General features: G+C 39.3%; 1 protein-coding gene across 1 annotated transcript in view; it reads left to right on the top strand.

Moving 5' to 3' along the window:
- Window positions 1–12,866, top strand: part of si:ch211-266k8.4 (rab GTPase-activating protein 1) — a 61,619-nt gene that overhangs the window by 41,529 nt on the left and 7,224 nt on the right. The window contains exon 14 of the mRNA XM_042411344.1: window positions 5,284–5,577. Within this exon, the coding sequence (XP_042267278.1) occupies window positions 5,284–5,577 (294 nt within the window). The remainder of the gene's footprint in view (window positions 1–5,283; window positions 5,578–12,866) is intronic.

Genomic DNA, 12,866 nt, shown 5'->3' with positions numbered 1-12,866 from the left:
ACAGTGTTCATTTTGGGTCTTTTCAAACATAACATATGGAAAAAAAATTAAAACTATGGTTAAAAAAAAAAAAATTCTTTTACTTCCATGATACAAGTATGATCTGTTCTTAGCGGCTGTGGCACCATTATTGCTTTGCAGTAACCCGTCTGCTTCCAGCTGGTTACCTGAGGCTGGTGCTGCACATGGAAATCATGACAGGAAAAAGAAATTTTCTCTCAATGAAAATCATACTCTCCTCGAACTGCCAAAAACGAGCAAACAAGATGCAGCAGTGAAACAACAAGCGTAGGAAGCAGCTGTCCGTTTCATTACTTTATCGTTTCATTACTTTATAATCACGTATTTAATATCCAAATGTCAATTAGATGGTAATCTGCATGAAAAAAAGATTCAGTTATAATAATCATCTGCTTATAGTGATCAATTTGACCCGGACAGACGTGATCACTATAAGCAGTTTCAACTTATTGCAAACAAATACAGAAGCCCTGACATCTTTACGGTAACATCATACATATCTCAGTATACATTCTTTTTCACTACATTTGATGCTTCCTTTCTTTCTGTAACATCGCCCATGTTTCTCAGCCACTTGTTTCATCATCACCTTTTCCTTTGTGCTTGCTCAAGTGAAACACACTAAACCGTTTGATGGGATCTTTGATCCTCACAATCAGTTAATCCCTTAATATTTCCCCTGCAGCGATAGTCTTTGAGTTTATCCTTTGTGTGTGCGTGATTCAATAACAAATTGGAAAGTGAGACGATCATTTTGTCATGAAGGGTTTTTGTCAATCAGCAGGATACTGATCATCAGTCTCTGTGTCAGAGTGGGGCATATTTATAGCTAGACACATGATATACATAAAACAACACTTGTCCAACATTTGTCCAAAAGTTCCTGTATGTGCTTGTTTATTTTGAGGTAAGTGTGTATAGAAGCATTAGAAGAGATAAGCTGTTTCACTGTTGCCCTCTGCCTCACATACTGTTTGTCCACCCTGTTGTTCACCTCGCATTTACAAGCAAGTAGTTACAAACTGCACGAGCTGTGTTTTGCATCTGTTGCAGAAGTCTTTTACCAATTGAAAGTTCTACTTTGCCAAAATGTCCTCAGGTATTGTTTCTGTGTAATAAAACCAGCTGGTTTTCCAGCAGCACTTAGAATTTCACAATAGTCTTCTAATCCTCTCATCATAATGTTGTTTTTTCCTCTGACAGGCACACTGCTCATAACAAAAGGCTGTCACCGTCCTGTTAGTGGTTTGTGTGTGTGCACTTTCCTCCATGTGTATGCGCGCATGTTTCAAACATACTTGTCATTCCTCACAGCTTTAATCTTCATGTCAAGTGGTTTAGGTTATTTTAACCAGTACTGTGGGTCACCAAAGGTCATCAGGGGTCACCAAAAGGATTATTGTAATTGGGTGGCAAATTACTGGTAAAGGACAGAAGTGGACAATGCTTTCTGTCAGGTGCTGAAAACACACGTCATCCTAAGAAGAGTAAAGCCAAACAAGAGCGGCATCAAGATGAGCAGAGTGAGAGTCAATCACCATACAGAGGGAGGCAGAGTAAGGTTAACTTGATTGATCCTCAGTATATATATATTACATACATTTTGAATGATATAGCTTTATGCTTACTGCAGTCTTAGTTATAGGTGATTTCAGGTCAGCAGGTCAGTGCAGTGAACTTGAAGCTGTTTCACACCATCACAATGTGAAATTGATCTTTTCCTGAAACAAAGACAGTGAGGAAGAATCCCTGCAGATCACTTTCACTGCAGGATATAGCATCAATTAAGCCTGATTCAGATTTTTTTGCACTAGTATTCAATGCTGTTGTGCGGTTATGGAAAATGTCGAGTCATTTTTTACATGATGTTGTCTTTTAAGGTTTTTCTATAGTCCTGTCCTTATTGTGAACAGGGTTACAGTCACTGAGGTGATGAGCACTACTGTACACTTTTCTACTCAAGGCAAACAAACAGGCACAGTGAGGATTAGTGTTTGTTTCACATAGAGTATGATATACACCAACATACAGCAGCTAACAGCAGGTATAGAGTGTAGTTCCCATGGTTGTACAAGTCATTTGGCATTTGGCTTTACTCATCTTGGGAATATCCTGTCTGGGCATTTAAAGATTTAAACCTTGGTCTTGTCTCACATTACTAATTTACACATGGCTTTTCTGGTGGACAGACAGGATTATGCTGACCTAGAAGGTAGAACTCATATTCATTTGAGTCAACTAAATAAGACTTAAATAAATAATTTAAATATTTTTGTCATTGTCATATCAATTGTGGCTATTAAGTGCTAAGTACTTGCTTTTCATATCATTGCACTGCCTAGCATGTATAATTTGGGGCAGGACTTGAGAGCTAACATGGCTACCTCTGCAGACATCAAAGAGAAAAATCATCTGCTGAGGAGTCAGATCATATCAGACTTGACTAAGTGGGTCCTACTTTAGAGAGGTCAAAGTTCATGAGTTGGTGGCCTTACTTAGCCTTAAGGGTCACACTACTTGAATACCACGGTTACTTGACATTATACCATGACCATGCGACATCTCTCTGGCTGTACAGTATTGTCTAAGCACCCTGACTATCTCCATTTTTTTCATCTCTGAGGAATTCTGTCAGAATTACTGTCAGACATGTTGAATTTGTTAAGAAACCGGTAGACAAAACAAGGAGCGAGCTAGAGGAGGGGAGCATTCAGTCAATAGTAGGAATGTCCCACGTTCTTTTGTTGCATTTGTCTCTTTCAGAATTCCCCGAGCTTGCCTACCTGCCTGAGCAGGTTTTTATTCACTGTACACACTTGAGTTGATACTCAAGTCAGAACCCAAATCTGTTGTGACTTTATGGCATGCCTTTGTCCCAGCATCAGCATCATTTCAGCATGAAGAACTACATTCTCTTTCATGTTTTAGAACCAGATATTAGGTTACAAACTCAGCCATTATATTACACTGTACCTGTATATTACATTACTTACATGTTCGTCATGTGATGCTTCCACTCCTAACCTTTGAGTCCCCTTTTCCCACCTTTCTATACATCTCTTGACCCCAGTCCCACAACCCTGACCCCAGGCCAGCTGTCCTTTACTGCATATAAAGTGTAGTAACATAGCCTTCTGCAGTACGTGACCATTTGAAATTGCATTGACATAAAAATAGATTTACACACAAGAAAAGTGTACATTTGCATCAAAATTTACTTGTATGCTTTTGCATTTACCAAATAGCCTTCTAGCTTTCACAGAGTTTTCCCGCTGTGTTTTACAGGGCAGACCCCACTTCATCGGAAATAAAGAACGGCTCTGCCAACATCAGAAGAAATTATTGCATTTTCATGAAAGATAATATTAGGCTTATGAAGCTTCAGATAAATTGAGCAGTGGCACTACAGTGTATCACACAGCAACAGCCACATATTTAACGGGTGAGGCGGCAGCTGTCATCTAGTAACTACATCGATAACGAGAGGAGATGCATCAGAATGTGCCTGATTCAACTCAACATCATAAGTTCACTTCAAAATAATAAATCAGAGCAGCAAGTTACGATTTCAGGGGAAAAAAGACAGAAAATGTACAAGTTGGAAAAAGCAGAGAGATAAACAACCTAATCAGTCACACTCATGTGTTGACGTGAGGGCAGAACTCACCACTGCAGGTCAGACACCAGGCGGAAGTTAATGTCCTGGGGCAAACCTTATGTCAGTATTTTCTTACTATCTCTTGTTGGACATTTTCATTTAAATCCTAAATGATTCCTCTTTGTTGTTGAATATGTAAAAAGCTTCTTAGCCTGCCTGCCAGATTTTTAATTTATGGGAGTTTACAGTAGTTTGAACTTTTGTTACATTTTGTAACGCACAGGCAAATGTTTTGTGACTTAATTGAATCTGAAGTATTGTAGTTTAGCATAGTAAGTATTTTTAATTCAGACTTGTCATGAATAGTGTGTGTGTATACAGTATACAGGCGGGTGACAAATTAAAGGAAAAACCAACATAAAGTGTCTTAGTAAGGTGTTTGGCCACCATGTGCTGCTAGAACAGCTTCGATGCACCTTGGCAATGATTCTACAGTCTCTGAACTCTTCCGGAGGGATGAACACCATTCTTCCAAAAGATATTCACTCATTTGGTGTTTTGATGATAGTGGTGGAGAGCGCTGTCTAACACGTCAGTCCGAAATCTGCCATAGGTGTAGAGTTGAGTTGAGATCTGGTGACTGTGAAGGTCATAACATATGATTTAAGCATTTTCATGCTTAAACCATTCAGTGACCCCTCACGCTTTGTGAATTGGGGCATTGTCATCCTGGAAGAGACCACTCCCATCAGGATAGAAATGTTCCATCATTGGATGAAGGTATTGAATTGCAGTGACCCTTCCCTTGGAAACATGGGAAGGGTCTTGAGTGACATGGTGGGTGACGTACTTGGTACTCGGTTTTTGCTCTGCCATTATCAACATAGCAGCCGCATTACAAATTATCTCATTTTACAGCTAAACAGTACACTAAAGTATGTTTCTGAAAACCTTTGAGGCGAGAAATAGGCAATGCAGTAAAGAATCTTGATTCATATTTGATCAGCACTGCCTAGTTTGACAGTTTGATCTGAGTTTCATGAGCCGACCATGTTGCGCGGGACAGACCTCATTTGCATTAAGTTGAGTCGTGACTATGCAAATTCAGATGCGGCGGTTTCCGTCAACTTGCTGTGCTGTATCCATCATGCACCACGCGGCCGGATCTCCTGTTCTCCATAGAAAATGAATGGGACGCTTCGACTTGACATCTGTCAACAGATTCGGAGTGTCTGCACCATGAGGGGACAAGTGGACCCAAACCATGCCAGCAAAATGCCCCCCACAGCATAACAGAGCCACCAGATCCCCTCACTGTAGGGGCCAAACATTCAGACCTGTACCGGTTTTTCCTTTCATTTGTCACCTGTCTGTATGTTCCGTCATTTACAATTAACAGTATATATCTGGAAGTCTGTAAACTTGACAGGGGTACAACCTTGTTCATGCATACATATATGAATATATTTATGATTAATTTATTCATATATTGTTGGGGTAGTCACAAAACCCTTTACACTGTAATGTATCCATTGATAATATGAATATGTAAGTTGATTTATTGCTGTGTTCAAACTTTTGTTAATTGCTAATTTAAGGAATTACTTTACAACCATTTGGAAAGTCATTTGGACCTTCTATAACTTTATGTTTTTTGTTTCCAGATCAGAACAAACCTTCAAGAGGGCAGGCACAGGACCTGTTGGGAAGGTGGCCAGTCGTCGTAGCAACCACTGCCTCATCCCACCTATCAGAGTCAAGTCCCTCCGCCTTCTACGAAACTGCAAGAAACCACTGAACCAGACGCCCCCTCCCTCCTCTATCCTCCCCTCATCCCTCCGCTCTTCCACCCTTCCTCCATCCTCCTCCGTCCCATCCTCCAGTCTTCCAACATCCAGTGCTCCTCAAGGCGGGGAGCAACACACGCAGCAAGACACGGCCAGGACCGCTCTCATCATGTAAGAACCACAAATTAACTTCATCCAACACTGTCAAATAGTTACACTTACAGCATTTTAACAGGGAGTGATATCACATGCAGCCACTCTATCACAGACAGGCATTCATCAAACCTGTGACCTGTACCCATCCCACCTCATGACCTTGCTCATATCTCACTGATACTGAAGGAACACCTGCTGATTTTTTCCCTCTGTAATTTGACATCACAGTTTTGCAAGAATAGGAGGTTTCTCGGAAGTGGTGGCAGCAGTGGGTGTTCAATACTGCACCGACACAGCCCAGGGGCATAAAATTAACAAATTAATTCAAACACTAATTTGATATTTTCATTTAAATCTCCACCCGCTGGCATTGAATTAATTCATCCTACATTATATTTTCAAACACATTAGGTGATTTTTGACTTGATACATCACTTAACCTGAAATAATTGTGCTGCATCCTAATGTGTACACTTAATGTTCTGATCGAGTGAAGACTGCAGAGTTATTAAAAACTTAAAATGTTGTATGCAACAGTATTAATCAATCAAAACCATCAGGGACTCTTATGCATTCAGTATAAAAGCACGTCAAACAGATGTATGTCAGCCCATATCTAAGTGACTGTAATTTGACCCCATCTGTGTTTGCTTTTACCTTTACACTGTCTGATGGCTTAACCTAACTGTGTTATTGTCATCTTGATGAATGGAGGGATTTGAGTTGAACAATCTCAACAATGAAAGTTGACTTGGGGAAGGAAGTTTATGATTGCTAGGAGAAAACATTCTTCAAATAGCTTATTTATTCTGGCAGTGCAGAAAAACAAGTTAAACCGAATCACATTTCCATCTGTTTTTCAATGTATAAAATCTATTGTCATTTCTAAAAGAGAGGTGTTTTATAGTTTGACAACTTCAACTAAAATCTACATTGCCACAGCAGGTACTGCAGTGAGTTGAAAGAACCTTACTGCTATTTAGCGAGATCAAACATGCCTCATAAGCTCTTTTATTGAGAGATGACGGATATAGAAGAAAGCTGTGGTCAAGCTCAAAGAACATGGTAAACAAAGTAAACCACATCACATAGCATAGCAGGTTTCCGTACTGTCAAACGAGCAATTTGTGAGTGAGTGAATATGGTTTGAGGCTCTAGTTGTAGGAAACGTGCTTATTTTACCAACAGTAACAGCCCACATCAAATATCTGCCCACTGATCAATCCAAGAGCTGCAGGAACTTTTTCCTTTTTCTGCTTTTATGAAACAATGAAGCACCAAGTAAGTTGATTAGGACCTGTGTGTCAAAGGAATAAGGATATATTAGGATGTACTAGCATGTAACGGCCAATTCACATAGAAGGCATTTTTAGAAGCATTTTTGACGTCCATCATTCAGTGTCTCACAGAACAGACATACACTTCCATTTTATTAAATGTATCAATGTGTCATCGTAGGCTTTGGTCTTCGTTCACGACCAGTTCGTTCGGTCCAGTCCAGCTCTTTCTTTTTCCAGCAATGTTTCAATTGGTTCTCCACAGGCCACCTTCTCTCACGGACATAACAGGATTAAAGAAGTGCACAAAACATTATAGATGATGCTCAGCTAAGTAAGACAGTTGGCCAGCGGTTTCAGAGAGACTTTCAGCTGGTCTTTACAGATTTAATGGACTGTGGATGAGGGTTGATATACTATATTTTCAGAGCTTCTGAGTGAGTGTCCTAATGGGGAGAATTAACTATAACCTGCTCTGTTAGGGCAAGAATGACCACAACAGCCTTATTGTTTTACACAATGTTGTCAAAATTAACAATTCCAAGCAAATTGTAATTAAAATTAAAATTTTAAATAACAATGCTTTCTAAGAGTTTTGGCAGTGCAACATGGCGGGCTCCTTAGAAGAAGACTGCTCCCTATGTAGATATAATGGTGGACAATTCTTATTTTCAGGTCATTATACACTAATTAAAACATACTTATGAATATTATATTCTATTTCTGCCAAGTCCGTTCCACTAGATGTCTCTAGATCTTACACACTGGTCCTTTTAAAAGCATTACATTTGATTTCAAAATGTAAACATGTAATGTAATGTAAACACCAGTGGGAATGAATCACACTGATGTGTTTATGGTCTTTCTAATGGTTTTATGAGATGAGTTTGTGTGAGTGACTGAGAGACAGAAAGAGATAACCCATCCTGCTGTTTTTTCCATCGCATTTCACAGCAGGGCAGGGTGGAGACACGCCAGCCCTGAAATAGACCTGTAGTTTCCTGTTTAGTAGGTTACACACCTTCAGTACAACATGTTCCTCCCAAGAATCTCATGGGAGTGAGGTACATCTCCACTATTGTATAGAACTGCTTTGTGTCCTGCATGCGTGTGCATATGTATACGTCACTGTTGCTTATAGGGGATAATTTATATTAATTAGTAGTTTGTGACTGAATAAGTGGTTTGCAGTTGTTCATTGTGTGTGTGTGGGAAACAAGGAAATACAACTGACATGCACAGGAAGATGAGCTAAGCTGTCCCATCTTCACTACCTCACTGTATCTGTCTGCCGGAGGCCCCGGCACACCCAGCCTAAAATTACTTTTCCACTTTCTGTTCCTTCATGCAGAAGGTCAGATCAGGGGACTGATTTTTTTTTTTTTTTTTTTTTTTTTTTTTTTTCCAAATTCATTCAAAGCGCAGAGAGCAAAAGAAGAGGTGATAGAGAGAGATATTGGAAAATAATGGAAGTATTTTTGCCACAGATCCAGTTTTGTATTTGCAACTGTCAAGGACAGTTCCTCATTTTTAAAGGAAAACAAAAAGAGCACGCAGATTCAAGATAGATGCTATTAATCTTTTCAACCATTCTATTTTGATTACACAACACTGTAGATGTGAATGCCAAAGTAAATATTTTAATGAGCCTTTATTTATATATAAATATTTTCTGAGCCTTTACAAAATATTATAGGTGTTATATTTGTGGGAATTTTGTCTTTCTGTCAGTCCTCTATCTCTGCCATAGACAGAGAGAGGTGCATGTTGACTGCTTAGCAGGCAGGAAAACATGTTTTCCAGGTGAGAATCACTGTGCTAATTGTGACTGACAAGCTGCCAAGTAACTAGCTCAACCAGTATTCTGCTAGACATCATCTATATAAAGACACACACACTCTTGAACACACATTTGCATTTTCATTATATAAAAAATATCCTATAAATGCATGCAGCGGTCCATGCTGCATATATTCTATGTTGCATTTTTGCATTGCAAGTATTTGTACTTGAACTTCTTTTCTTGTGCGGACACTGACATACAGAAACACAAACACACACCATCTCTCTGTGCCATACGTCTCTTCACAAAAAACGTGAGTGTAAGGTTCCTTAATTAAATCTAACCATGACCTGAGTCACTGACTTCAGAGTATGTCAAAGGATTTCTTTTCAATCTCTTTTGTGTGCCATGACGATAAGACAGCTTTATTCATTTATTTAATAGCTTCTAACTGAGATTTCTGCTTTTGGAAATGCTGGCTCAAAATCCAGACTTTGTTATTGTTTTGGTACAAACCTTGTGTGTGTGTGTGTAAGACAAGCTCCATTACAGTGTTGTTCTGCAGGCTTGGAGGACAAAAGACAAGAAGTTTGTCCAGTGTGTTACCATTTGGGATGTGTGTGTGAGAGGGAGGTAGAAATAGACGAAAAAGGGATTCAAGTCTGTGCATACTGCATGAGCCTGTGCGTGCGTGTGTGCGTGCGTGTGTGTGTGCGTGCATGCGTGCGCGTGTGTGCGTGTCGGCTGAAGCTTGTCATCTGATCCGCTGGTGTTGTTGGCTGTATGTTCAGCAGTGTGGGAGCCACTCTCCTGTCCTGTACTCACCTCTAATCTCCTGTCCCCGGGGAAGTGTGTGTGTGTACATATGTGTGCACATCCATCATATGATATGATATGTTATAATGTGTTTTTGTAACCTGGTCATTGATGTGTGTGTTGATGTGCCTTTCAGTTGTGCATGCTTCATGTGATGGAACACTGTGCAAAATAATCATAGGCATGTCAATATGCATAGAAATTTGGAAAGCAATCAGGCAAACAGAAGCACACGCATTGATGTACTAGATACACACACACTCACCTTACCTCAGCCATTGTTGTGGGAATTGTTCAAATGCAGGTGTAGTGGTGTTATGTAACAGGGTAGTGAGGATACAGGACGGATGAGTGATCAAACACACACACACACACACACACACACACACACACACACACACACACACACACGGTTGATCCCATTTAAAGAAACAAAGGGACAGTGGATGCTTTACTGCAGTGTTTGGTACCTTGACCAGCCAAGTGACGCCTTCATTCTCCTGACTACCACAAACAAATCAGTCAGTGAGATACATTTGCTGCCATCACTGTGTTAATGTAGTTGAACATTAAAGTAATAAAAACAATAATCATCAGTATTTTGTCTTGCAATTACCTTTAATCTAAGTCCATTTCTCACTGCATATGAATGATGAAAACAGTATGTCTCACATATGCGATACAAACAATGATAGATGGAGAAAAAAAACACTTAATTTTGTAATATCCAATATATTCCCTAAACTTCAAAGCTTTGAAAATAACTCACTTTATATCTAAAATGAACTGTGTCCCAGTGCACATATTACTATGAAGAGTTACAAAGTTTCCTTTAAAGTTTACACAAAAGTCACAGAAACCCAAATTACCCAACAGTCAAGTGCACAGTAACAGAGCAGCTGCCAGACTAGACAAACTCATCCACTTCTGCCACTAAACTCCAGTTTGAGCTTTCTGTCTGTGTTCTCTCAGAATTCGAAATCAATTTTATTTGAACAGATGCTAATGATATTTGGTGTTTTAAATCTGCTGTTTGTCTATAATGCTGGAAAAATAACATAGAACAATTTCTCATTTCTCACCACATCAGGCTGTTTTGTTTGTTTGGTTTTTTTTTTTTAAAGAAAATCTAACGACTAAAATTCATGTTTGACACAGTAGAATCTGAGATTAGATTTAAGATTATATTAGATTAGAGCTGACTGATGAAGGCCTTTTGGATATACTCATCAGATGATGTGGGATGTTGATGTGCTCTGAGTGGAAAGGTTGACTTTGTCCACAGAGAATAACTACTGCTTTAACTTTTTAATTAACTACTTTTTCTTTATTGGCCGTAGTATGTGTTTGTGTTTTCAGGAAGAGAATGTGTACTTCTTTCTATTTCAATAGCAATTTAATTATATTCATGTACTGTGATTATTTGTACATCCTGTTCTTCAATACCTGTTACATAATATGACGGTTGCAACTTCTTCACCTTCTCAAAAAAAAGTCTGGTCTGAACTTGCTTGTTGTCTCTGTGACAATAAACCAGTAAGCACTAATTATGTCATGCTCAGCTGTTGTGAAATGTAACTGGTTTCATTTATAGCAGCCTATATCATCACTGACCTGTTTTTCCATTTTCTTTTTCTTTTTTTTACACTTTTTCAGTGTTCATTTAAAAATCTTTCCAGACTTCTCATTTGGCATTGAGGTTTAGTATTACAAGATCATTTATGAGTTATCCAGCAATCCTTCCACCTGTTTTTGTTTGCATTTTCAAATTGCACATAAAAAACTTGTGGAACTGCAGAAAACTGGAAAGAGTTTTTTATGCTTGGCTGAGGTGGAACAGTTTGTAGACTGATAAAAGCAAACGCCGGATGTACGTGTACGCAGCGGAAGGCATCTCTTGGTATTTTCAGTAACATGGCGGGCGAGGGGCTATTTTTGCCCTCTGCCAATATTGTTTGCAAACAAAAGAACTTATATTGCTTGTTAATTATGAAATTACCTGTGAAAGCATCGGCAAGGCAACTGTAAACAAGTCGCGGATTCAAATACGTCATCAGCGGAGTCTTGTGATTGGTTAGCTCGCTACATGTGAAAACATCTTTCATCAGACAGACCTAACTCTTTACATGCTTGTCCCTGCAGTGTTACTGCTTTCATTCACAACACAGCTGTACCAGCATTTTCCCTGAAATGTTACAAGGTCTTGAGGTGGGAAATTGGCGGTACAGATTTCCCTGAATATTGATCCCTGCTCCCATTCCCAGTGAAAAACTACTGTAGATCTGGATGTGTGTGGCCGCCACTTGATGTTTAGCACTGTTCCCTTGACACACTACACCACTCTTATCTTAATCATTCATGACATCACTCCAGATTTCCCAGCGATGCCCGGCTGTTGTTTGGTGTGTGTGTGTGTGTTTAAGCTGACGGGCACTGCAGCAGGATTTACCCATGTGAATGATAACATTCTTCAGGTCACACGTGAGTGAAAAAAAACAAGGTTCACACCGATATCCCACATGGTCGTGTTTTTTTGATTGTTTGAGTCAGCCTCAAGCCTCACAGAAACACACACTTTACTTTGAAGGAAGTGTCCGCCCTAAGCTTTAAAGGTTTGAAAGAGCGGAGGTGAGTTAATAGTTTAAACCCTGGCTGAACTTAATTTCCCCTTTGATTTCCACGTACACATCAGCTACTGTTTGAAGTCTAAATATCATGAAATTTCTGTTTCCAGTGTTTCATTTTATGTTTTGATTTATCTGTCCAAAACCTAGGTAACCTCTTTATACTGTAGCTCTACAAATAAGTCATCATTACTGTATATAGTCATTATATGCCCTATTGCAATGTTGTAAGCCCTTTATTACAGTTTAAACCTGAGAATCTCTACTTTAATTTAAGTCTGACCACTTTGGGTAAACCTTTATCATGCTTATCACATAATTATAGTAAAACCTTTACATGTAGAAACACAGTTTCATGGGTTAAGTTTTACATTGAGAGGGGTCAGCCTCAAGGCAGGGGTACAGCAAAAGTGACTGGCAGCTCTGGCCAACGCCTTGCTGTTTATCTAGGAGGGAGAACAAAAGCTAACAGGTATAAATGTAAAAGTGAATGGACCATGAATGGACCACACCTTGATGTTTTTCTAAGAGCTGAATGGAAAGGCCTCCCTCCCCATGCCTGCAGTGAAGGGAAGTGATAAATAGAGTAGATTGAAAATAAATTATGCTGTGAGGGTACACTCATTGTTTTTCGTGCAGTGTAACAAAGGGAACTGTCATTCCTCATAGAAAAATAGAAGAGGTATAGGTGTTGGGATTTCAGCAAGAAACATGTCTTAAGTTGTTGCTTATCTACAATCTTAATGAAAGGTTGTTTGATTTGACTGCTAGTCATTGCAGTGAATGGAAAAGGTCAAAGTTAAT

This window comes from Thunnus maccoyii, chromosome 5 (assembly GCF_910596095.1).
Source record: "Thunnus maccoyii chromosome 5, fThuMac1.1, whole genome shotgun sequence".
In the NCBI taxonomy this organism is placed as follows: Eukaryota; Metazoa; Chordata; class Actinopteri; order Scombriformes; family Scombridae; genus Thunnus; species Thunnus maccoyii.
Note: the sequence above shows the minus strand (reverse complement) of the source record. Positions and strands in the feature narration are given on the sequence as shown.